The following is a 25,273-nucleotide window of genomic DNA, read 5'->3' as shown; positions in this document are numbered from 1 at the left end:
AGTTTGTACCTGTTGATAATCTGGTCCATATATCCCATGAAAGCAAAGTATCAAGTACTCCATCCTACCTTATTTCTAGTATACTTTATTCATCTGATAAACAATGCTTTGGCCAAGTTGGTCTCGTGTATATTTTGCATTTCAAAATGAATTAGAGTTAAATGTAAATGGGATAACTCAATCTAGTTTGAATGTCTATCGCGTCGTTGAGTCGTAGTATAGTCAAACAGACTTGATAATGAATTATTTGAGAATGTATTGCATCACTTTATAAATTAATTTCACGATTCCAGCGATTCTGGAGAAGAAGTAAACATGAAGAGGTGAGGACATAACCCTGGTTAAAGAAACTAACTGGACATTTAACCCACAATCACTTTCCACGTACTCTATAAATACAAACTATTCTGGCATGCCATCCTCACTCGAAAAACGTCCATCTCTAGACAATTCAGAGGGCGGTCTTTCTAAAGATCAGCTTTAATCAAAATCTCTCTCTTTCTCTCTCTCTCTCTCTCTCTCACATTTTCCATATTTATCAACAAAGTTAATAATGATGAACTTCCTCTTGCTGGTAAAACTCACTTTCTTGTTGATTTTCTCCTCTCTTATGGTAGGCCAATCTTCATATCTTCCACTTATTCTCTCACTACTCTCTCTCTTCCCTTCCTTGTTGCACTACTTTTTGGTCCCCGGTGGATTTGCATGGAGGAATCACCGCCATGAAGGTCACTCGAAGCTCAAGGGACCAATTGGTTGGCCTTTTGTGGGAAGCATGCCTCAAATGGCTTCTTCACTCGCTCATAGAAAATTAGCATCCATGGCAGCTTCACTTGGTGCGAAGAGCCTCATGGCACTTAGCCTCGGCCCGACCCCGGTAATCATTAGTAGTGACCCCGACACCGCCAAGGAAATCCTCCACCACTCATCCTTCTCGGACCGCCCCGTGAAGGAATCGGCCCGCTCACTCATGTTCGAGCGGGCCATCGGGTTCGCCCCCTTGGGGACATATTGGCGTCACCTTCGCTGGGTTGCGGTGAGCCACATGTTCTCCCCGAGGAGGGTCGGTGGCTTTGCGGAGCTCCGGGGGCATATAGCCGAGGAAATGTCGGCGAGGGTGTGGAGGGAGATGGGAGAGAGAGGGTTTGTGGAACTGAGAGGGGTATTGCAAGGGGGCTCTCAGAGGAACATGTTGGTGAGTGTGTTTGGGAGTGAGATAGGGTTGGAAAGAGAGATGTTGTTGAGCAATATGGTCAGTGAAGGGTATGAGTTGATAGCGAAATTCAACTTGGAGGACCATATTCCGCTGAGGTTCTTGGACTTTCACGGCGTGAAGAGAAGGTGCCGTGAACTTGCCACTAAGGTCAAGAGCGTGGTGGGTCAGATCGTTGAAGAAAGGCGAAGAGGTGGGGATTTTCATGGCGGCAATGATTTTCTCAGTGCCTTGCTATCTTTACCTCAAGAGGACCGGCTGAGTGATTCTGACATGGTTGCTGTTCTGTGGGTAAGGATGAGTTCAATTCCTCGATTGTTACATATTTTCGACTGCTCTTGCTTCCAGGTTCATTGCACAAGAAAACTCATCGTACGATCTGATGCATAAGCTCTGAGTTAACTGAATTTGATGGGCCATGTTTAGATATAATGAAATTCACGCGACACTCGCAATAGACTCGATATAATATTGTTGTTTTTAGTGCATGTGCAAGCAAAGGCAAATAATTACTCCTTTCTTGCACTTAAGTAGATGACAAGAAAAATGAAGAATCGTGCAAAAAAAGGCTCCGCCAAAAAATCATAAAGGTATAAATAGTACATGGCATATGTGTGTAACTATTACATTCCACTAGAAGTTTTAATCATTTTGTCCATTTAGACTCAAAAGTTTACATACTTTAAGAGAAGCTATAGTAAAAATCAGTCAATATGCATTGAGCACGGTAAACTAATTGATGTGACCTTTTAAAGTAGTTTTTGCTTTATGTAAATATTGTCACTCATATACTTTGACCTTTAGTTAGCTTGTTTTGTGCCGAAACTTTTAGTTAGCTTAAATGAAATTTATGGATGTTATCCTCTACATTTGCATGTGACTTTTTTATGTCTTTGAAATTTAAACTTAGAATGATATTTTTCATTTATAATTTTTTTAAATAAAAGTAGAAGTTGAGTGACTTCAACCGGGCCATAATCTCTCGATAAACTGGTTTTGAACTTCCTATGTTTACCCAATTTCACAAGTAAATCACTGTATTCATATATTTATCGTTTATAATTAATTGAACACTCGAAAAACGCATTTAGGCTCTAAAGAAAATCGCCAATAAATAAAAAGGGAAAAGAAAAGGACCTTTACAACTCACGGAATCTCCTTTTTTTCCAAAAAGAAAATTTGAGTGATGCCAAAGATGTTGAGATTTTTAGGTAAAATGAGTCCATAAAATGATGTGGAAAAATATAATAGGTAATAGAGTTGCATATTCGAGCGTGCAATAAGCGCACGACAAATCATCATATAATTCTGGAAATCAATCTTCTATAGTAATTATGTATCTGTATAACTTTTCAAAAGAATAACTCGCAAAATCAATTGCTTTGAGGCATCATTCGATTGGTTGACCAATGATTGACGTTACATGCTCCCTTTAGCTTTCTTTCTTTAGAATGAAAAGACTCCTCGTGTCTAGCGTCCATTGTTCTTCGTTGGTTCTTGAGACTTTCCGCTTTATAAGCTCTGGTTTTCTTGTTTACAAGCATGGAATTGTACGTGTATATAATCTTTAATCATGAAGTCAATTCAAAATCCGTTCTAAAGGCAAGTGAAAAGCTTTTGTAGGCCCTTCTTTTAGGGGAGATGCCATAATAGGGTCGAGACAGAATCGTTTCGATAAGACACCACTCACCGTGAATGTCTGTCCTCTCGTACGTAGGTTGTTTAGAGGCACTCGATAGTTATTTCCAGAAGTTATCCTAATGTCCTTTCCAGAAGTTATTAACACATTTGTCTTACCGTTTTAATTCCTGTGAAAAAATAGCCTCAGTCTAGGTTTGACATGGTGTAACAACGAGCGGAATCTTGATATTTTAGAAAAACCATAATTGAATTTGAATTATATATTTTTAACTTGGTCTTATAGATCAACCCACTTAAACAAGAGGTTTGCAAATTCAAGTTCATAATTCTAGCTGTGAACTTTCCCTATTTTCTCCCGAGAAAGATTTCGGGGAAAATTAATAGGCATACTTTGCCCCCACCCCCCTCTCTCTCTAGGTAGGTCATTATTTAAATCATACAATGAACGAAAAAGTAGTACGCTTTTGAGAGCTAGGGTCCAGCAAAGATATTTCTACCGCCTCCCAATAATAATAGATGAGAAAGAATGTTGATATTTATGTCCAATTAGACAGGAATGTTGAAGTTTAGCATGTCATGTCAAATGAAAATAGTGTTAATAATCAAGGATTCATAGTTTGCAATTCATCATAGGAGATGATATTTCGTGGAACGGATACGGTGGCTATTCTTCTTGAGTGGATCATGGCGAGAATGGTTCTGCACCCAGAGATCCAAGCTAAAGTCCAACAGGAGCTCGACGCGCATGTTGATCAAGATCGGCATGTTCAAGATTCAGACATCCCGAACCTGCCTTACCTCCAAGCCATAGTGAAGGAAGCCCTTCGGATGCACCCTCCGGGTCCACTTCTCTCGTGGGCCCGCCTGGCAGTCCATGATGTCCACATAGGCAAGACCTTTGTCCCGGCCGGCACAACGGCGATGGTCAACATGTGGGCAATAACCCACGACCCGATCATATGGAAGGACCCGTGCACCTTTAGGCCTGACCGGTTCATCGAGGAGGATGTGTCGGTCATGGGCTCGGACATGAGGCTCGCCCCGTTCGGCGCGGGTAGGAGGGTGTGCCCCGGCAGGGTTATGGGTTTGGCTGTGGTGCAACTGTGGCTCGCACGGCTTCTTCATCAGTTCAAGTGGGTTCCGACAAAGCCCTTGGATCTTTCAGAATGCTTGAGGCTTTCCTTGGAGATGAAGACCCCATTGGTTTGCCGTGCCATCCCTCGTCTCGGATCAGTCACCTCATGAAGTATCTTTCAATGTGGTCCTAAATATATGAGAGATATCTCAATAGTGAGCATAATATACTAAGATGTGAAAATTAGTACTGAGATGTACTTTTGTGGTAATCCTTTTAAGCAAATTGTAAATTAACTTGTTAAGTTGATAATATATTATAGTTTGGTAATCAGGATCATCCAGTCACATTGCATGGATGCATATCAAACTAAGTTTCCAACCCACATTTCCAACTACCCAAATGGAATTAGTTTATAAACGCTCAAGCTAGACTTCCTATGATGTCAAAGATGGATCGCATGAGACTTATGCATCATACAGTCCACCGACGAGGGATTGGAATCTTGTCAAGCTAAAGACTTAAATTAACTCTTATTACTTCAAAGAACAGTGATAAAACATCGAAGGACAACACACGGTCAAGTAAACAAGTCCCCAAGGCCTCGAGCCACTCGGTCGAGAAGACCTAATATGGGACATCGATTTCAAATGTATTGATAACACATAGATCGAGAAAAGTCGTCCCATAAAAAGAAAAAACTTCTACTATTCTAGGATTTATCCAATATCCTTCAAAATGATTCCTTTATCCTTTACTTCTCAATTAAGATTCATATGCTCCCTAGTGACATTAATGGTTGTATAGCACGTAGTGTGATTTCACGTTCATATATATATAGCACGTAGGGGGGCTTCATCATATGAACGCGACAAGAATATGCTTCTGGGACGAATCATTGGCTACCTCGTTAAAACCATGTTGCATGATATAGTAAAGGGCATTAAAGAAAGAGCTCGTGCTTGATGATGGTGAATTGAAAGGTGGTGAATTGCGGATATACATGCCGCCTAAAGTTTTGGCTTTTGAAGGTCCAAATCCACCATGTTTTTTTTCTTGTTCTTTTGCCCACCCTCCCCTCTCTCTTCCCATAGGCAGCGTAAAAGGCGAAGCCCTTTAACCTTTAATTAGCAATAATATAATCCAATTAACAAGCTTAATGCTCCATTAAAAAAAAAATTGTACTTGTTAGCAATGATTTTGGCCTTATTTTATAAAGCGACGAACCAGCTGGAGGCATCTTCCAAAAGTTGAGTGCCCGACTGATGTGGTGTTGTTTGTCCGCGACTGGGCCACCTGGAAAATGGTGATTACAATAAGAAGCTGAATGGACATGGGGGCTGTACGTTGGAATTGGACTGCAAGGGCTACAAATTGTACCTCGTTCGATCCCATATCTAGCTGCCTTTTACTATGTGTGTGTTTGCAAGGCTTTTCCCCTCAATTTGTGGTCCTCGTTACCCGCCTAATCACTTGTTTTTTTTTTTTTTGTAAAAACACCTAATCACTTGTTTCGATGCATCTTACAAACAAATCTTTGAGCTTGATTTGTAGTAATGTGAAATCTTGTTTTCTTTCGATTGATGCGCCATGAATCGCTTTCAAATCTATTTCTCCATTGATATTTGATGCGACAAGTTTTGTTAGAACTTGCTATGCACGTTAGAAAAAAAAAGTTCGCAATCATGATCCCATATGAACTGAACTAAGATATTTTACAAAAATTAAAAATAAAAAGTACTTAGCAAAGAAATATCAAATTAGGTCACGGGTTAGGATATATACAAACTCTCTCTCTCTCTCTCTCTCTCTCTCTCTCTCTTTTAGATATATGCATGCAAAGTCTTTTGATGCTAGGTTAGGCCCACGAGACTAAGTTGTGGATCTGACAGTGAGATTGATTCATTCACGGGCCCATTGTATAAACCAATATGCATCGACCGCGCTTGGCCCGATCCTGCTTTGTTCCCTGTTGAAGGATCCAAGTGTAAAAAAGCTTATGATCATCAAATACCCCATTTAATTGGGGTGCATGTTCATCACTCCGGTGTATAAGCAAATCATGTTCTAAAGATTGCTCGTGTAAAGAATAGTTACTGTTGTCGGTGTATCACATAAAAGCCGTTTATCTAAGGATGCATTTATTTGGTTATGATAGACGAAAATGCTTTTCAGGAAATCAATTTCCTTGAAAATGGTTAATTCTTGTTTATTTGGTGATATGTAATCAAAAACGTTTTCTAATTTTTTTATCTCATTTGAAAAATGATTTCAATTTCATAACTTTATCTCTAGTAAAAAACAAAATGAAATTTTTAAATATTTTTCTTTTTTTTTTCTTTTTTATTATTTTTCCTTTTCCTTCTTCCTCCGCATGGTGCCACATTGTGATGTGGATAGGGCTTATGCTTTGCCACAAGGAGGAGGAGGCTGGGTCGCACCTATGGCAAGTTGCCAGCCATTGCCAAAGCTTGGCAACTAGCAAAGGAAAAGGGATAAAAAAAAAAAGTAAAATTAAATATTAAAAAATTCAAGATAGGTAATTCCAAAAGTATGTTCACATTTTTAGATTTATAAGGTTTTTTTGGTCAAAGTAACATTCCATTCATTTTCATAAAATAAAAAAACATAAAAATAAAAACAAGAGAGAAATAACACAAGCCAATTGAAAATCAAAACAAATTCCGAGACGCTTTCAAAGCAAAATAAACTTAAGATAATAAGATGAATCATAATAGCAAAGTTATGGGTCATACGCTCAAATTGCGAATCTATGATTTTTTCAAACTAAAATAACTGATCACTAAATCTATCTTCAGTAATAATTATGCACACGTTGAGAACTCCATCTTTTGCTATGATTTTACCTTTCGGTCCCCAAGACAATCATCACTTAGAGTAAAAAGGTTAATTGAGCACGGATTTGATTGTGAAAGCAAAACCTTCATGAAGCTCCTTTGTCTCTTGCCAAACTAGACTATGGCCCTGTTTGGTTCAACATTTCCAATGGCTTTGGTTGAAAGCTCATTGGGAAAAAATTAGATGTTTGGTTTAGCATTTGGAATCTTTAAACGCTTTTAAAATGCTAAAAACCCAAAGAAATGGGCCTTTGAAATGCAAGTCCACATCTATTATTCATCCGTTGACTTATTCTTTTTTTTTTTAAACCGATCATCTTCCCCACACCCCAACCGTTGTTAATCGGTGACAGAGTTTCATCGGATTTTATTTTTATTTTTTTTTAAATAATAAAAATCATTTGCAAATGTTGGTTCACCTTTTTTTTTTTTGTCATTTTTATCTTTTGACAATCAATAGTCCAAAATTTTTATCAATACAATAGAATGATAATTACTTAATGAAGATGATTAATACTACAATAATTAAAAAAATTATTCAAAGTTGAAAACAAACATAAAAGAACCTTAAGCCAAAAGTTGAGTTTTGCATTTAATCTATAATCAAATTCTTTTAATATAATTTTTAAATAGATTTACTAATATATATTTTTACATTACTCTCAACATGAAAATGTAAAATGTTATATAGTCATTGTTTCTTTTTTACAATTTTAAAAATACTAAAACTAAAAAACTTAATTTGGTCACACTAAAGGGCTTTTCAAATATATGTTTACCAAATAGTCTTGCATTTCCCTAAAACACTTTTCAGTTATAGTTTACCAAATAGTCTAACATTTCGAAAAACTCATTTATCTCAAAGGTATTTGTATTCTCTCAATGACATTTCCCCAAAACCGAACCAAATGGATCCTATGTACCAACAAAACCCAAGGGATGCAAAACCCTAAATATATACACACAAAAATTCTCAAATTTAGACTAGATCGGGATAAAAACCTTCTCAAAATGGGAAAGAAAAAATTCTAAATCTAAATTAGATCACAAGAAAAAGCTTCCCAAATAGCAGGAAGCAAGGAAACCCATCCGCAAGCTCCCTCTTCTCCTCTCCCTCTTATTTCCACACAACATTCTTCTTCAACCTCCATGGAAGGGAGGGTTTGAGCTAGATTTCTCCCTCACCTCCTTTTTCTTAGATTTGGGAATTCATTTTTCTTAATTTTAAACATAAATATTTCATTGACCATAAAGTGTTTTCAGTTGATTAATTATTTTTAGTGAACTAAATGGGTGAAAGTGCAGAAAATTAATTTATGGAAAACACTTTTACTCAAATAAATGCACCCTAGTATTTATGAAAATCATTATATTCTCAATTGAGGTCAGGGCTAAAAATAATCCTCTCTTTTTGCATGTTTATTATCATTTTGTATTTTTTTTTAAATCTAAAACACATCTTTGCATAGCAGCCTTAATCCTACCACTTAAAAAGACCAGATTAAACCCTTTTAAAAAGAAATACTCTCATAGTAATATCGAACAACATCTTGCGCACCCCTAGCCAATAAAGCCCAATCTCCTTGCTGCTCACCACCACTCACCACTTCTGGTCACTACGTGTCGTGTCCGGTTGCCTTCGACGATCGTCCTCCTCGTCCTAGGCACTTTTCTCTCCCCTCCACCCAATGCATCGCCGCGAAGCTAAACAACTCATCAGTTGCACGGGAGACCATGGGCGGGTTTGGTTCAATTTCGCAAATGGACTTTGGGTGTACTATGAATATTGAAGGTCAAAGCTCTTTAGGAAAATGCTAATTGTGTTTGGTAAAAATTCATTACAAATGAACATTAATTTCAAGTAATTGTTGGCTAAAAAAAATAATTTACAATGTGCTTTGGCTATATGATACACATTTTTTTATTAAAACATAACTCGAACCCTTTGCCAAAACAAGTGAAGGGCTACAACCGCCGATAAGCTGGATCTGGCTTTGGCGGCTGTTGACTGAGGTCACCTAACCTCGGGTGATCTTTAGCAAGAGTCATGCGACCTAGGCGAGGGCTGCCAAAGGTTGTACAACATCAAGTGATCCCAAGCGATGAACTAGGGACCGTTGCCTGGGGTCACACACCTTTGGTAGAAGTCGCCTGGGTCACGCGACCCTCACCATCCCTTTGTTGGCTAGATCCGGCCTTGTGTGACCACCCTCGCATGTATAATATGGACAATTACAAGGAGGGGCAAAACCCAAAAAACTAAAAAATTGGTGAAGGCAATTTGGGAAGGAAAAAATATTTCAATCTATTTCATCATTCTATAAATGCTATTTTAAAATGTTGGATGGGAGTAGCATTAGGCTTTCCGAATTCCCAATGTCACATCTGAACGAAAGTTATATCAAAATACTTACCAAATACTCCATCATTTCTTCAATTAATAGTCTAGGAAGTATCAACACTTTCCGAGAGTCTTCATGTCGTGTCGGATACTCAGACACGTGTTTGACACATCCAACACTCAAAATCTAACATTTGATTAACTCTCTTAACATTATTTGACACGTGATTTAGACACACATGGAGTTAATTTTAAAGTTTTTTAATAAACAAGGGGTTAAAATGTAAATATGTAATAATAATAATAATAATAATAATAATAATAAAGGGGACAACAAGAAAATTTAGTATTCTTCTTCTCACAACACACAATCCCCCAAGTTTTTCTTTTCTCTTGCTTCTAACATGCTCTAACAAGTGAGTTCAAAATGTGGATTGCTCTTATTTTTTCCTTTAAGTTTTATTGATCATTGGAATGTCATTGAATTTGTCAAATTGAAACAATGAATTATATTAATAAATAATAAATTAATATTTTTAGTGTAAACCCCAATCTAGACTTTTTATTATTATTTATCTATCAACAAATTTGAATCAAATTAATTTGATTGAAATAATTATAAAAAATGATAATTTATCATGTATACATAAAAATAACGTATACCAATATGTCAAAATTCTTTATTTAAAAAAAAAAAAAAAAAACGTATAAGCATATTGTGTCATTTATGTCACGTCATGTATCGATATGGTTGCTATTTAGGTGGTAGTAGAGGTTGAAAGTTATTAGGAAAAGTAGAAAATAGATAAATAAATCTCATAGGAGGAGGTCACCGTATGATGGCGATAGCGAGACTACACACCAAGCGCGGGCTTCGCGAGTAGGCAGCAGCCGTTGTCACGGGCCCTTCAAGTCGGTTCAACGGGAGGTCAATCGGGACACGCGTCCACGGGATCCCAGCGCGTGACGTCCGACCGAGGCCCCCGAGCGCGTCGGGCTGCCTCCGTATACGGACAGTTTCTCAAAATTCTGGAAAAATCGCATCTACATTTTGAAATTCCCTCTCCGTGTGAAAACCCGGAAAAAAAAAGCGAACCGCGATCTACTCAAATTCAACGCTCATCCACCTCCGTTCGGACAAACAAACAAAAAAAAAAAAAATAAAAAAGATTAAAAAAAGATAAAATTTCATTTCCGCCCCCTCTCTCTCTCTCTCTCTCTCTCTCCCTCTCTCTCCCTCTCCCTCCCTCTGGTTTTTTCGTTTCCCTCTCCTTCGTCTCTTTGGAGGGAAAAACTTCGGGAAATCCAAATCGAGCAAGCCTCCTCTTTCCGCTCACTCTGTTCCTCTACTGGCTAGGGCTTCCGGCTCGGCTCCAGCTCCGCGTCCCTCGCTCGCTTCCGGCGCCGGCGGAACTGAAATCGCTCCGGCTTTCTCCGGCAGGGGGACGGCCTTCTCCGGCTTCCCGGTCCTCGTGGTTTTGTACTCCTTTCGGCCTCCGAGCACGGCGATTCTGGCGATCCGAGCGCGCGTCGGCTCAGGTTCGCCGCTCTTTTCAGCTGCCGCTTGCGCGTTTTTTCTTCGTGTTTGCGTCGGTTGCGACGGTTGGGGGATTTCGCTGCCGCGCGCGATTTGGCTCGGAGCTCGGCGATCTGGTCGGGCTCGTTCTTCGTTTCCGCTGTTCGAGCTCGATGCGGGGGTTGTGTGATCGAATTGAGGCTGGTTTAGCTGGAAATGAGAGAGTTTGGAGCTGCATGCTTCGAGCTGTCGCGAGAGTGTTCGGTGTCCTGTCGCCTAGGGTTTCGGTTGTAGCTTACTGTGGAAACGCCGAGCTGAGCAATTGCCTGCTCGCGTGCTTGAGTTTTAGATGCGTCGAAGCTGACTCATTTTGAATTCGAGGCGAGTGGTCGACGTGTTCCGGATGGAGAGACTTGGTTTGGGCAGGCTTTGTGGCTTGTTTCCCTTCTAACGTTCAACATCTTTGTCGAATATTTATTGATATTTCTTGTTGATCTCGTAATCTAAGTTCGTTATTTGAGCTCGGAGAACCTTGTCAACCTGGTTTTATGTAAGCATCTCTGTCATGTACCGTGTGGTGTATTCTCAATAACTTCCACCTATCGATTAAATTGTTAGTTAAAAAAATGCTATTCTTGACCGTGCTATGGACTGTTAGTTACATGTCAATACCTTGCTTCTAAGGAATGTTCACTTCTTGCTACTTATGATATAATCGTATCATTTGGAATATTTGTTGGAGACAATTATTGCAATGGAAAAATTATTTGTGCTAAGGAGCCATTTCTTTTTATTTCATTCAAGCTCTACAGTTCCAGCAGCATTAGGATACCTAAACTGTGAACCCCTTGACCTTTGTTGGGTTTCACCCGAAACTTGTGGTCGTGCTATGACAAGTACCTTTAATTCTCTCAATTTTACACTTTGAGTCTGTTTTGTCTCCCATCCTAGCAATTGTGAGCCATTTTACCCGCCTAGAGTATCTATTTCACAGAAATTGTCTTTTAAGATATAAGAAAGTGGGAGGCAGATTATTGTTTCTCTTTTGATTTTATTGTGGAGAAGGGCTGAAGTTTTCCATATCCTTATCTAATCTTGCGTTTGACGATTGATATATCGTCAATTGTTGCAGTTAGTAGTTTTCGCAAGATTCTTCGGACCCAACCAATACAGCACTTATTTCTTAAGTCTGGGAACGGAGGAGACTGTTTCTCAAGTATTTTCTCTAAGGTGGAAGTGGCATATCACACTGGGGAATTCTACCTGGTATGACGATGCAAAACAAGAGAAAAGGATCTGCAAGAATCGCTGCTAGAGATCATGCCAGTCCTAGAGTATCAAGATCTCAGAAGTCATCTTCTGAAAATGCGCAAATAGCTGATAAGAAAGCATCGCAGCTGATTACATCCTCGCCTAGAAGGCAACGGAACTGTAAGTTGTCCTTGTTTACCTGCTGCGTGGTTAAGAAGGTACAAGGTTGCCTTGAGTTTGGATGTTGTGTCTATTGCCTTATAAATGAATTTAATTTTGTGAATTATCTCTGGCCAATTGATAGAGAAGCGATTCCTTTTCAAAGTTTTACTGGTCATTTGAGAGCTATGGTGAACACCCTTTGCAATTGGATTAAAATAACTCGTTTCATATCTTCTCATCAGTTTGCAGTGTTCTATTCAAGAAGTATTAGTCATATCACATCCAGTAAAAACACAATGGAAGAATGCCGCTGTTAAAGAGAATAAAATCACCATTCAGTATTATCATAAGGTTACTTCCTGTAGAAACACTGCCGTGCTACAACAGAAAAGGAAAAGATGCTGCATGATCCTTGTATATTTGATTTATTCAATTATGAACTTTTTTTTACTACTTATGATCCTTGTATATTTGTTTTGTTATTTTATACCTACACTTATCTAGTAAGATCGATTTGGTTGGTGTATAGTGATTATGCAGTGTATTGATAACATTTTTGTTGAGTTCATTACTTGTTATAAAACTTTGAGGAATTAAATACACGTGCATTGAGAAATAGCACACCGTTAAAGATGACTAATATATATTTAAAAGACAGCGAAGCAGTCTTTAAAGTTACACCCTGTGCAGACATCTTATAATACCATTAAATCACCAATGTTTCATTACCAAATTGTTGTTAATCCAATCAAATTATGTAATGTAAAGTATCTTGATTTTAATAATTTGTTCCGGATTGTAGATATTATGGTCATGTGATGTGGTGTTTTTGAACATTAAGGCAACGTGTTTAAATGGTTCACAGAGTGAGTCCACTTAAGAGTAACAAGGCTCATATGTGGTTGTGGTTTGCAAACTTCTAGGCTATCCTTTAAAGTTGGGAAAAATGCATCGAAAGTCCTAATCTTGTGTACGAAATGCAATCAAGTCCTAAATCTTTCAATTGGTTCAATTAAGTCCTAAACATTTTTCAAAAAATGCAATCAAGTCTTGTCAAAGTGGCATTTTCAAATTGCACTTCTGAATAAGTTTTAGAACTTAATTGCTCTTTTCAATGAATGTTTAGGATTGAATTGAACCGATTAAAAGGATTAGTATTCAATTGCACTTTTTGATAAAGGGTTTGGACTTAATTGGACCAATTGAATGGTTAAAGATTTGATTGCATTCTGTACATAAGGTTTAGGACTTGTGGTGCAATTTTCCCCTTGAAAGAACGTAGTACTTGTATTTGCTAGCAACTACATCACAATTTCTTTCATAAAGTTATAGAAGGAGTCTGTTTTATATTAAAATCATCATGGCACTAACTTTGTGTTCCATGTTTATTCACTCAAGCATCAGCCTTGTCAGCTAATGTACTCTTGACTTTGTGAGCATTCAGTGTGCTGTATTGTGAACATTCAATTTGGTATAAAAATGATTAGAAAGTTCTTGTCATTTAAGTAATTGCGGACTTTCTTGCTGTTACTTTAGCTGGTGTTCCTCAGAAGAAGAACGATACTTCCCTAGCTTTGAAGAGTGTGAATACAAGAAGCAGGTTCAGTTCAGATGCTTGTTTGGACTGTGATGTGACTGAGGATGTTTCTTTCGATTGCAAGGTAATTGCTACTAGCATTTGCATTGTGCAGACCTGCATTCCTGTGTAGAGAAAGGTGGCTTTTCTTTATTCTCCTGGAAGTGTCTTTGTTAGGGCATCAGGATAGCTGTTGTCTTGTTTTTTAATTGTTAGGGGCCTCAGGATAGCTGTTGTCTTGTTTTTTAATACATGTAGTGGTAATATGGATTAGAAATATTTTCTTGCTTGCTGGACGAAATAGAGAAAAGAAAAAGGAGGCATGATGGAAAGGGGCAATAACTTTCATTTTAGCTCTGAAGCTCCACCGTCTGGAAAATTTATGTTTCTGTTTCTGCTCTGGTGGAATTTATTCTGGTCATAGTAAACAGGATTTGACACGTTGATCTTTTCTTTGTATCACTCTTAACTTTGTTGCAGTTGAATTGCTGCTTCTCTTCCCTCTTTCAACTTTTCCCATTTGACTTGTATAGTTCTGACTTTTGACTACAATAGTATAATTGCTCTGCAACATGATCGACTGTCATGTGTACTCTTGTTTGAATACTTCGAATGATTTTGTATCAGGGTCCTCAAGAGGGAGCTGCTCATCTTGTTTTGGAGACTATTTTTTCTCCTGTTTTTCATTCAGCTAGAAATGGTGACAGGGAGCTTGCTGATGAAGGTAGATGGAAAAATTATATATCTTCCGATACATGAGATTAATTTAATATGTTCTTTGTTGATTGTCAATGGTCATTGTATTTTTTTCTAGAACTTCAAACTTCATTCTCTAATATTTGTCTTCTACATTTCTCTAGAAAACAATGTCAAGTTCTATCAAATTGAGCAAGAAATAAATCATCGGTGTAGCACAGAGCAGTTGCAAGTTGATGTGCAGAATGGTTGTGTTGTTCATGAAACGTCAGGGTGCTATTCTGTGGAAGAGAAGAGTATTTGTGAGAATAACTCAACTTCAATGAGTATGACTCACTCAAATTATGTGGAGATGGACCAAAATATGTGCTCAGAAAATTCAGATGCGAACAATGGTGATATGATGGTTAGTCTGGATACTAATGCTTTAAGTTCTCAGTACAGTATGGATATTGAAGGAGCCAGCCTTTCATCTGAAGTTTCGGCCATATATTTTGCCATGAAAAACTCCAAGCTTGAATGTGTTGATGAGCATGGTCAAGACACTATTACAACAGACGTATGTGTGGAGGATGATGATTATGATGAGCTTGATGACTTTGACCCATATTTTTTCATAAAAAACTTGCCAGCCTTGTCCTCCGTTGTCCCAACCTTTCGGCGAATGTTACTACCTAAGCAGACTCGAAGTTGTCCTTCTACCACTCTTGTTTTGGACTTGGATGGTAAGTAAACCATTCAACTTGGTGTCAGCAAGTTTACCTATTTGTAAATTATTTAAAACCAATACTATCAGTTTCAGTTGTCTGTCGCTACTGTACATTACTTTCAGATCATGTGGCTGCTTTAATTTAGAAATAAAAGAGCCGGTTCTCTCATTTCAATAGAAGTTTCGAAAGTCATAAGTTTTTACTTCTCAACAAATGTCTCTGGTAATGCACCCTCTAATGTCCACCGCATCATCAATGGTGTCTTTCTTGATACTCCAGCAGTTATCGGTTAGTACATTTTATTCAACAATGGTCCGTGGACAACTTCAATTTTGCTAAGAAGTTGGTACCAAGGCACTACTGGCTTGGACTTTCATATAACTTCCTCGCCCTTCTGGTCATTACTTTTGCTTTACTGTAGAATGAAAGAATGCATTGGTCAGTCATTCCTCTTTAGTAGTTGAGGATCACCAATTTTCTCTCACCACATGGATGTTCTTAACTGATTTAGCTTGTTATGTTGGTGCTGATTAATGTTTGTTAAATCACAACACTTACTGTGATTTAGCTCATCTTTGTTTGACTTCTTGAATTTTGCAGAAACTTTGGTGCATTCCACACTAGAACCTTGTGAGGATGCAGATTTTACGTTTCCAGTTAATTTTAATCTTCAAGAGCACACTGTCTATGTTCGTTGCCGTCCTCATCTAAGAGACTTTATGGAGAGAGTCTCCGGTCTTTTTGAGATAATAATATTCACAGCTAGTCAGAGTATATATGCGGAACAGCTTCTCAATGTGCTAGACCCGAAAAGGAAAGTATTTCGTCACCGAGTCTATCGTGATTCCTGTGTTTATGTGGAGGGAAATTACCTAAAAGACTTATCCGTCCTCGGTCGTGACCTGGCACGTGTCATTATCATTGATAATTCTCCACAGGTATTATGATGTACCATCATTACTTTGTTAGAATGCTTTCAATGATTTTATGCCTCCGATGCAAGAGTTTATAAAATTGGTGATAATATCATATTTGGCCTGTATTCTGTCTGCTTCAATGTGATCCCTAGAAATCACTCAATTGGCAACTTAAAGAGTGGCTGCATTTGGTGGAGGTACTATACCATTTTCTGATGCAAGATATCCTGAAAATGAAGCATGAGATGCTGTTGCTTAATCTTAAGCTCCATCTGTTTAGCGGATGATTCGCAAAATATTTTCCTAAAGATGATCGTTTGAAATAATTAGTTAGTGGAAAATGTTTTCATTATTGACAACAATTATGTGTAAACGTTTTCTTTGACAATGAAACTATTTTTCGTTCATTTATTTTTGTAAGTGATATAAGTGATTGTTTTTGGAAAATTCTTTTCAAATAATTCATTTTCCGTGAAACAAGTAGAGCCTTAAATGATAAATTTTTCTTGCTTGAACTTTTGAGCAATGATTTAGAACATTCTAAGAGAAAAATGAAAAGTCATCCTTTTCTTGCTGCTTCTGATGTATTTATGTAGTACAATTATTTCATGATGCTACTATCCTGTTTTCATGTGTTGAGTTTGAGAAGCAACACCCATTGACTATGCAACAGATACACATACGCTGGTTAATTAGGGTTTTGATAGCTCAGTATGAGATTGGCTGCTTCTTCTGAATGGTCATTCATACTTCAACTATAGAGAGAACTTCATATATCATCCAACTTCATGAAACGCCCATATTTTCCCTGTTTTTAACAGATTATGCTGACTTAATCTAAAAATGGAGTTAGTTCTGTAATGCCTAATCGCTGTGTACATGTTGCTTATCAGAAGCAAAAAAAAAAAAAAAAACAGAGATCAATTAAAGCTGCTCTTTATGGTAAGTCACAATTCTGCTATTACCTGTTAACTGACATTAGTTTGTTTATCTTTTTTCGTAGAACCAGGACATTAGTTTAGTCGGTCCAGTTATTTTACTTTCTACCTTTTCATCTCAATCTCTTATTCTTTTGCTTTTTTCTTTCTTCTCAGGCATTTGGATTCCAAGTGGACAATGGAATACCCATCGAGAGCTGGTTTGACGATCAATCGGATCAAGAGTTGCTCCGGTTACTGCCATTTTTGGAAAGCTTAGTTGGTGTTGAAGATGTCCGGCCTTTTATCGCAAAGAAATACAATCTCCGGGAGAAAATAGCTGCCGCTGCCTATCCTCTAAACACAAGGAGGGCCGATCCTTTCGAAAGGTGAGCGTTCGATATGAATTTCAGCTTCTCACTTCCAGGCAGGCAGTTTGTCTGTTTATTTGTCTGTAACATTAATTTATTGGTTTTAGGATATTCCCTTCTCTTTGTTCAAGTGTTTTTAAGGACCAAATGTGCAATAAAATAGCTTTGATGAAAACAAAGAGGAGAGATCAAAAGGCGTCTCGATGTATCAATAATTTGAAATTTTTTCAAAAGCATATCATCGAGATTCGAGTAGTGTCCGAGGTGCCTGCAGTCTAGAGAGAGCAGTTTCTAATGAACTCTCGGTTGCCAAAATGAAAATTTGAAAGGCGTTTGGTAACCGTACAAAATTTCCAGTCTCGAAATAGAAATGCGTTTGGTATGACTTCAAATATTTTTTGTAAGTTAAAACCCTTTATCGGCTAGGAAAGAAGAGGAAGAGAAAAAGGAAGAAAAGAAAAAAAGAAAAGACAAGACAAGATTTGTTTCTTGAGTTGTTCCGAGAATAAGAAATAAAATTCTTTTGTTTTTTTATTTCTGTTCTAAATTTATTTTTGGGATTAAAGAAAAATTAACAAATGAATTTTTGTTTTAAAAGAGAGAAATTAGAGTGCCCCAGTTATCTTTCTAATGCCAAAAAAGAGCACTCGTTTTGAAGGGAAGTACTTTCTTCCCTATGGCTTTGAAACTTTGGGAAAGTTCTGTGAAGTTTCTGCCGTACCCCTGAAGTTTGAACCTAGGAGCGTACCCTAAATTTGGCGCCTTCCGATTTTTACCGTTGGTACGTTAGGCGGAACTAAGGAGGCAAATCCTTGCTTGGGTATCAATTTCTTCCCTGAGGGATGGTTCATGATTCATAATGCAATTTCTCTTCTATGATCATGTATAGGTCCATGTTAATCCGATGGCCTGGACATGGGGGCGGGTCCCCCACGAGGGAAAATGCGCTCATTTTTACCCACACGATAATGAGATTTGGACGTATTGGTTGACTACGGTAGATGAAAACGTCTTGCTTCGAGAACGATTAGGGTATCTCCCGTTCGATCGCTATCTTGTTCGCCGAAATATATGCTTAAAAAGTCCACAACATACATCGCATCTCTTTTTCTCGAGAGGCCTGGATGTCTCGTTTGCATGGCATGTCTATCCGCATGTTTTTTGTCTTTTTGTCTCTTAATTCATATCCTAGTCACTTCGGGGGCTCCAAGGAAACGCCGGGCAAGCCAAAGATCGCCGAAGCTAACTTGTGTTAAAAAAGATCATGGACGATTCACGAGTCCCTGCCTCCAAGCTTATAATTTCTTTTTCTTTTAACAGGTGCCTAGCCTAGTGCTTTCAACAAAAGTAAGTAAAGGAGGTGTAAAGGCATTCTTTCGCTTTCCCTGGCCCTTATATAGTGTTAAACCCCGCCCCACTAGTACTGGGACATTAAATTAACTGTTTCATTTCCTTGCCTTCCCTGTCTCAATTCCATACTTACCTTACCTTGCTTGGAGTGAAGTTGCTTGCTTCAGGGCAATCAGTTTCTTCTCGAACACCCCTCAAGACGAGGAAGCGAAGCTGTCTACAAAGTGGTAGCTTCCCCCGGCTGACTCAAATACAACGGTCGCGACTTACTTTGATTCAAAAGAAAGGGAATCCATCTCTTGTTGCCTTACCATTGAGTCATAAGAGAATCTCTATTCATCCCATGTTATTTCTAGTCTCGTTTGCTTTCAAGAGCCTCCCCCTTCCCGTCCCTTACTCGTCCTTTGAAAGCCGTTGGCACTTCCAACCAATTCAAACGACTTGGATTCCTAAGCATCGCCCTATTTTGTTGTCCCTTCCCGAACCTTTTTTCTTCAACCGAAGTGTTGGAGTTCCAGAGCACGAGTGAATAGGCTTTCATTCCCGGGAATGCCTCGTCTATGTACTCGGCGCCTCCCCCGATTGCTTGAAGGGCCCTCTAAAAGCCATACTGCCGCTATTGTCTCTATACAAGAATCCTGTGAATTTTTTTAGTAGCCTCCTACATTATACTGTTTCGGAATTGTGAACGCAATTGAGCTACTGGCCATGATGTTCCCTACAATGTTGTCCAATGTCTAAGCTTTCAGCTTTCCACCGAAATGCTATGGGAAGCTTCTGATTTGAAAATTAGGTTCTATTAGGGAAAAGTGTTAAAAAAAGTCCTAAACCTTTTGTATTTGTGATAATTTAGTCCTAAACTTTTTTTTTGTGCCAATTTAATCATAAATTTTTTTACATTGTACCAATTCAATCATTTCCGGCCAATTTTGGTAGGATTTTAGCCGGATTTTGCTGACTGAATGTCGGCTGGTTGACGTGGCCTAATCAGCACCGACATGGACAACTTTTAATAATATTTTTGAATTTTTATTTTTATTTTTTCCTTCTCCTCATTCCTCCAGCCAATCGCCGGGCCCCCGCGCTCGACCAGAGACAACGCCGATTGTCGGTTGAGGTCGACCTCACCGGCCACTTCGCCTCCCGGCGAGGCCGCCCTCGCAGCCCATTGGCGAGGTGGCTGGCAAGGTCGACCTCAACCTCGCCGATCGTCGTCTCTAGTCGATCTCATTGGCTGTCACCTCTAGCCGGTTGCTGAGGTCTGGTGATCAGCTGGAGGAAGGGGGAGGAGAAGGAAAAATAAAAAATAAAAAGAAAAAATTCAAAAATATTAAAATATCATTAAAAGTTGTCCACATCAAATTTCGGATACGCTAACAAAATCTAGCCAAAATTGGTCGGAAATGACTAAATTGGCATAACGTAAAAATGTTTAGAACTAAATTTGCACAAATATAAAAGGTTTAGGACTTTTTTTTAACACTTTTCCCGTTCTATTATGATGTATAGGATGGGATATAGTTAAAGAAGAAAACTAGTTCTTCTCTTGATCCTCGCACGTGCGGTTCTTAGGGGGGGAGAGTTAGTAGGAGCCATCCTATCCCAATAGCGAATATTTGGAGCTAAACTCTGAATCCAAGAGGTACCCACCTAGAAAAAAAAAAGGAAAGTCACCACTCACTGGTGAAAGAGGAGAGAAAGGACCAATTGAGGGACTTCCACTGGCTAGTTTGGCGAATGAGAGAGAATCAGCCTTTCGGATGGTACGTGGGGTCTTCTACTTAGAATACGATATTCTCCAAGGGCCCCACCCAAATCTGTCAGTAGTCTGGTTTATGTAAGTTGTACAATCTATTTTATTAAGTGGGTGTTCACTCAAACTCAAAAAGCCTTTCTGGCACTAGGCATTGTTCCTAATTCAATTCCCTTTTTGTCAGGTTTTTTTCCATCTTTTGAGGTAGAATCACTCATTTGGCTTGTCAAAAAAGCGACAGCTCCTTAATCTGCACTACAGCCAATCAAAATGTTCTCCAAATTGATATATGATGCAAAACCGAGACCGAGATAGAGAGAGAGGTATGACCCAAACTATCTTCGAAGTCTGCTGCCAACCAGGCCATACAATTCAGACTCATGTGACAAGCTATGGACCCGAAAGGATCACTAACGAAATACCGCATCTAGAAGCCCATTTACTCCACAATTTAGATAAAAATGGAATTGTGATGCTAGGCGTTCATGTGAGAGTGCTATCAGACTTCCAAAAAGTGGTTTTGCCAGTAAGAAAGAGATCAGGCTTCCCTCTTTACTTCTTCCAATCGCTGCTTGCCCCTCTCGTCTAGTGGCTTTTGCCTTTTTCGATATTGTATTGCCTTTAGGTGTGGCTCTCTCTTTCATTTGTGCATAATATAATCCCAACAACTTGAGTTTCGGCTGATTTCACTTCAAAATCTGTGGGATTTCTTCAGCCCACGGGTTGGTCAACAGTGCATCCTGATTAATCTAATCTTAGTGCGTCTCATCTTCAAGATTGACTTCGAACATAATCTCCACTGGAACGCCTTGTTTCCGGCTGTCCTTGTCGTTAAGACAGGAGTCAAGTCGCCTCTATCGTATTTACGTAGGACAGTTGATGGTGGTCTGGCCTCTCTGCGTTGGATTAGGTCTCGGACGACTGTCGGTTGTACTTGTCGTTTGTCCTCTTTCTATGCGATTGTAGGAAAATTCGTTACCTAAGATGTGACGCCCCCCCCGGGTAGTTCGGAAACCCTTCGAAAGGTCGAGACTTTTTCTTGTGGAGGTGTTCGTTGCCGACGTGCTCGCGTAGGCAAGCCGTCGAATTAAATTATGTAAAGAGCTCGTTGAGTATGGAACGAGTTCTCAGTCACCTACTTGAAATCTTTCAAAGTTGAATGTGAATCGACTGATTACTTACTAATCTCGAAATAATATGTAAATGTGGAGTCAATGGAATGAAAGGGGTACGATGGGAAGCCTCGTTCATTCCGTAACCATCGTCATATTATTGATAACTATAGTTATGATATGAGTTTTTCTTATAAGCGTGATAAAAGTTTTTCTTTTTAAGTGTTTGGCTAGCACTTATTGAATAACTAGTAAGATGAATTTTGTGAATTTCGTTTTTAAAAATATTTTGACGAGTGCCCCCAAAACTCTCTCTAATGCTAATTATAATGAAAATATTAACTTTTGTTACGAATGAAAATTACCATGATCAAATCATTTTAAATCTCATAAAATAGCTCTCTTGGAAGTCTCTGAAGCAGTAATGCAATGCTTTTGGCATTATTGTTGAAATTGAGAAATGATAATAATATAAATGATTTCTGAAATTTAATATAATGTATAATGTGATTTATAAACTTTAACTAAATACGTCATATCGTTTATGTACTTTTAATTTATTGAATGTGATACTTGGATTTTTTATACATATTCAATTTAATTTCTAAATCATACGAAACACTTAATGGCATTTTTCCAATAGTTCAAATTTAGGGATAATTTGGAATATTTTCCTACAATTCAAAGACTAAATTTGAATAAGTATCAAAAGTTTGAAAATCATAATTTAGGAATTCACACTTCCTATAAATTTAAAATATAGAAAGTATACTTGATATAAAGCCAAAGCTTAGTAATCATTCTCGTCATTTACTTTAGAAAAGGTCCCAATCAGGTGGGGCCCCCCGGCCACCTGCCATCGGCAAGCCCATCGTGTGGCCTTAAACTGCGGATTCCATCACTGTACGACGCTGCGTTCCATCGATATCTAGATCTTGCTCCCCCCGGGGCCCGCCAAAAAGCCGGCGTCACCATCGCGCCACGTGTCCTCCCCGAAGCCTCTCCTTTCCCCTCTAGAAGCTTCCTCCCTCCCCCTGACCTCGCCCTCACGACAACAACATAGATGTAGACTATCCTCCCGTCTCCACCGTCCGATCGATCCCGTTCGCGAGGGCCCCACTTCCGAAGTGTCAATTTTGTGATTTTCCTTCTAGATTTTCCTCCAATTTTCCCCTTTCATTAAGTGCGGAAATTTACTTTATTCCAACGCCCCTTTAAATAATTCGTTCCTCCAGCATAAATATTCCTACCTGCGCACCCGTAAACAAGCTTCTCCCTCATCGAATCTCGCGCACCAAGTGCCAACTCCAGAAGCGACGCTAGCAGCAAGCGAACCCCCTCTCCGATTCGAGCGCCGCCGGAGCTTGAAGGTAATCATCGCCGCCGCGAATCTTCTCTCCTTCTTCGCTCCGCCGATCGGACGGCGATCGTGATCTGAGGATTCGCGCGCTCTCTCTTCCTTTTTCTTGCCTTCGCGCAGCCTGGTTTTTCCCCGGTTGTGGAGTGAAACCCGATGGAGGCCGAGAACGGCGAGACGAAGGCGCATCGCCGCCAGCTGAAGCACCTCGGTTTCGTCAGGCTGACCGCGGTCCACGCCCTGGTCTTCGTGTCGGGCCTCTACGACCGGGCGAAGCGCAATTGCGGGCCCCTGAGGCCGGCGGTGGCCACCGTGGAGGGGGCCGTGACGGCCGTCGTGGGCCCCGTCTACGAGAAGCTCAAGGACGTGCCGGAGGATCTCCTCGTCTTCGCTGATCGGAAGGTTAGTAGTCTCCCGGAATCTTTTGCTTGATTCGGTTGCTGTGATTTGTCTCCGATCGGCCGGAGTCTTCTGCTCGAGATCTCTGTTATTCGATCGGAAAGTTTCGATGTAGGTTTAGGAAGAATATAGAAGTCGCGCGTTCTCTTCTCTTTTTACTCAGTCCGTTCCCGTTTCCACGCGAGGTTTTCACCTTCCTTAGATCGTCTTCCTTGTTAATCGGAAGGACAGTTGGAGAACTTTTTCAGGTAATGTTTAGCAGCTCGCGGACCGTTTGACCTTCTGATTAGCGGTGTCGACACGTTAAGCTATTCGATAGCTGCTCAAGCTGACCATTTCGTTTCGAGTTCATTTGATATCGAAAATCGACTATGAACTCGAATAGTCGAGTTTTGTTATCATTTTGGAGACCTGAATCGGCGCAACTAGTGAGCTTAGCCCGGAACTCTTGAGTCCGTAACGAATAATAAGCCACGCCATTGCGGATTCATATGATTTGGTCAGTCCCCGCTTTTGTTTTGAGCGCTGCTGTGAGATTGAGTTGCGTTTGTTGTGTCTTTGGAATGGATTTCCATAGTCTCTTCAAAGGAAGTTGCATTCATCTGAAGATGAGATTATTGATGCGTACGGAATTTTGATGTTTATCGCGTGATCGATTGAACGCCCAAACTCTTGCTAACGTGTAAGAATTTCAAGGGGTAGTACTTCTAGGACATATGAAAAGGAGAAGTTCGAATGGCCAACGAATTGGTTAGAGCTTTTCGTATTGAAGAAGGGACGACAGCATTCGGGATATGCTGAAGTAGTCACCGGCTGTTTACTGTTGCAGGTCGATGAAGCAACGCACAAATTCGACAAGCATGCGCCTCCCTTTGCCAAGCACGTAGCTCACGACATCCATCACTTGATTCTGAAGACTGCAGAGAAGGCTCAGAGGCTCGTGAACGAGGCTCAAACGGGAGGCCCGCACGCAGCTCTGCACTACGCTGCTACCGAGTCGAAGCATGTCTTCCTGGACCAGAGCGTGAAGGTCTGGATCAGGCTCAACAAGGTTCAGCCCTTGCACATGGTGGTGGACATGACAGTGCCGACAGCTGCTCACTGGTCCAAGAAGTACAACAATGTCGTCATGGACATGAAGCAGAAGGGCTATCCTGTGATCGGCTATTTGCCGCCGGTCCCTATTGATGAGATCGCCAAGGCATTCAAATGCGGCGAAGCGGAGAAGAATGGCGAGGTCGAGGTTCTGCCTAAGCCCGCTTCAAGTTCCGAGTCGGATTGATGGGCCTGCTGTGCTTTCATGGGGCTTGGATTTGCGATAAAATGTAAGTGGCTTGCAGGGTAAAAAGGTAGAAAGAGTGTCTGTCTGAATGCGGTGAAGCCGATCTGACGTGTGATGTAAAAAAGACAGCCGAACCTTGTTTTTTCTCTCTCTTCATGTGGGTAATGAATGTGAATAATTACGTCGATTCTATGGGATTCTTCCCAAACGTTAAAGCTTGCGCGGATCACGCAAGCTCAACCAAAAAACTCTACTAGTCGATGGTAAAATGTCTGTCGATCAAAGCTCAAATCAAGCATCGGCTTCTGAGGTAGGTGTCAAGATTGAGCTTTCTGATCCGATCAAGATCTACAGACGGTGTGAACGTTACGTTACAAAGAAGTCAATCGTCAGCCAATTCACGATATACTTGAAGTGAATGTAAAGTACTTGCTGATGTTAGAACTGGAGATTGCGAATCAGCATCATCATGATCACGCATGCCAAAGAAGAAGATCTGAGATGAAAGGTGAAATTCAGGAACAAAATTTGCTGTATCAAAAGCGAGATTGAATGGCACCAGCCATATGTGATAGGGCAACGAGGGAGAAGCGAATGCCGAGCCGTCGCAAAGTCATGCTAAACTCCAATGTAAACCTTGGCTTCGAAACGAGAAGGGCATGTGCAGGTTGTCGTGTTGGGAAGAAGAACTAAATAAATACGCAGCAATTCGACAGCATAGTCATTTCAAGAAACGCACGACATTGATCAAAAGACGCGAGTTCAAAGCATGTCTT

The 25,273-nt window shown here is 39.8% G+C and overlaps 2 protein-coding genes across 2 annotated transcripts; both read left to right on the top strand.

The window, feature by feature from the left end:
* Positions 1 to 410: 410 nt before the first annotated feature.
* Positions 411 to 4,262, top strand: LOC104415684 (cytochrome P450 78A5). The gene is made up of 2 exons (XM_010027011.3): positions 411 to 1,504; positions 3,488 to 4,262. Exons 1-2 carry the CDS (start codon positions 554 to 556, stop codon positions 4,097 to 4,099), a joined length of 1,563 nt encoding a protein of 520 aa, XP_010025313.1. The 5' UTR covers positions 411 to 553; the 3' UTR covers positions 4,100 to 4,262.
* Positions 4,263 to 10,376: 6,114 nt separating this feature from the next.
* Positions 10,377 to 24,689, top strand: LOC104417750 (CTD small phosphatase-like protein 2). Its single transcript, XM_039300263.1, has 9 exons — positions 10,377 to 10,667; positions 11,777 to 12,075; positions 13,594 to 13,718; positions 14,261 to 14,357; positions 14,494 to 15,054; positions 15,640 to 15,977; positions 17,051 to 17,263; positions 22,967 to 23,218; positions 24,045 to 24,689. Exons 2-9 carry the CDS (start codon positions 11,913 to 11,915, stop codon positions 24,495 to 24,497), a joined length of 2,202 nt encoding a protein of 733 aa, XP_039156197.1. The 5' UTR covers positions 10,377 to 10,667; positions 11,777 to 11,912; the 3' UTR covers positions 24,498 to 24,689.
* The last annotated feature ends 584 nt before the right edge of the window (positions 24,690 to 25,273 follow it).

This window comes from Eucalyptus grandis, chromosome 8, assembly GCF_016545825.1.
Source record: "Eucalyptus grandis isolate ANBG69807.140 chromosome 8, ASM1654582v1, whole genome shotgun sequence".
Classification (NCBI taxonomy): domain Eukaryota; kingdom Viridiplantae; phylum Streptophyta; class Magnoliopsida; order Myrtales; family Myrtaceae; genus Eucalyptus; species Eucalyptus grandis.
This window is presented reverse-complemented; position numbering and strand designations above follow the sequence as displayed.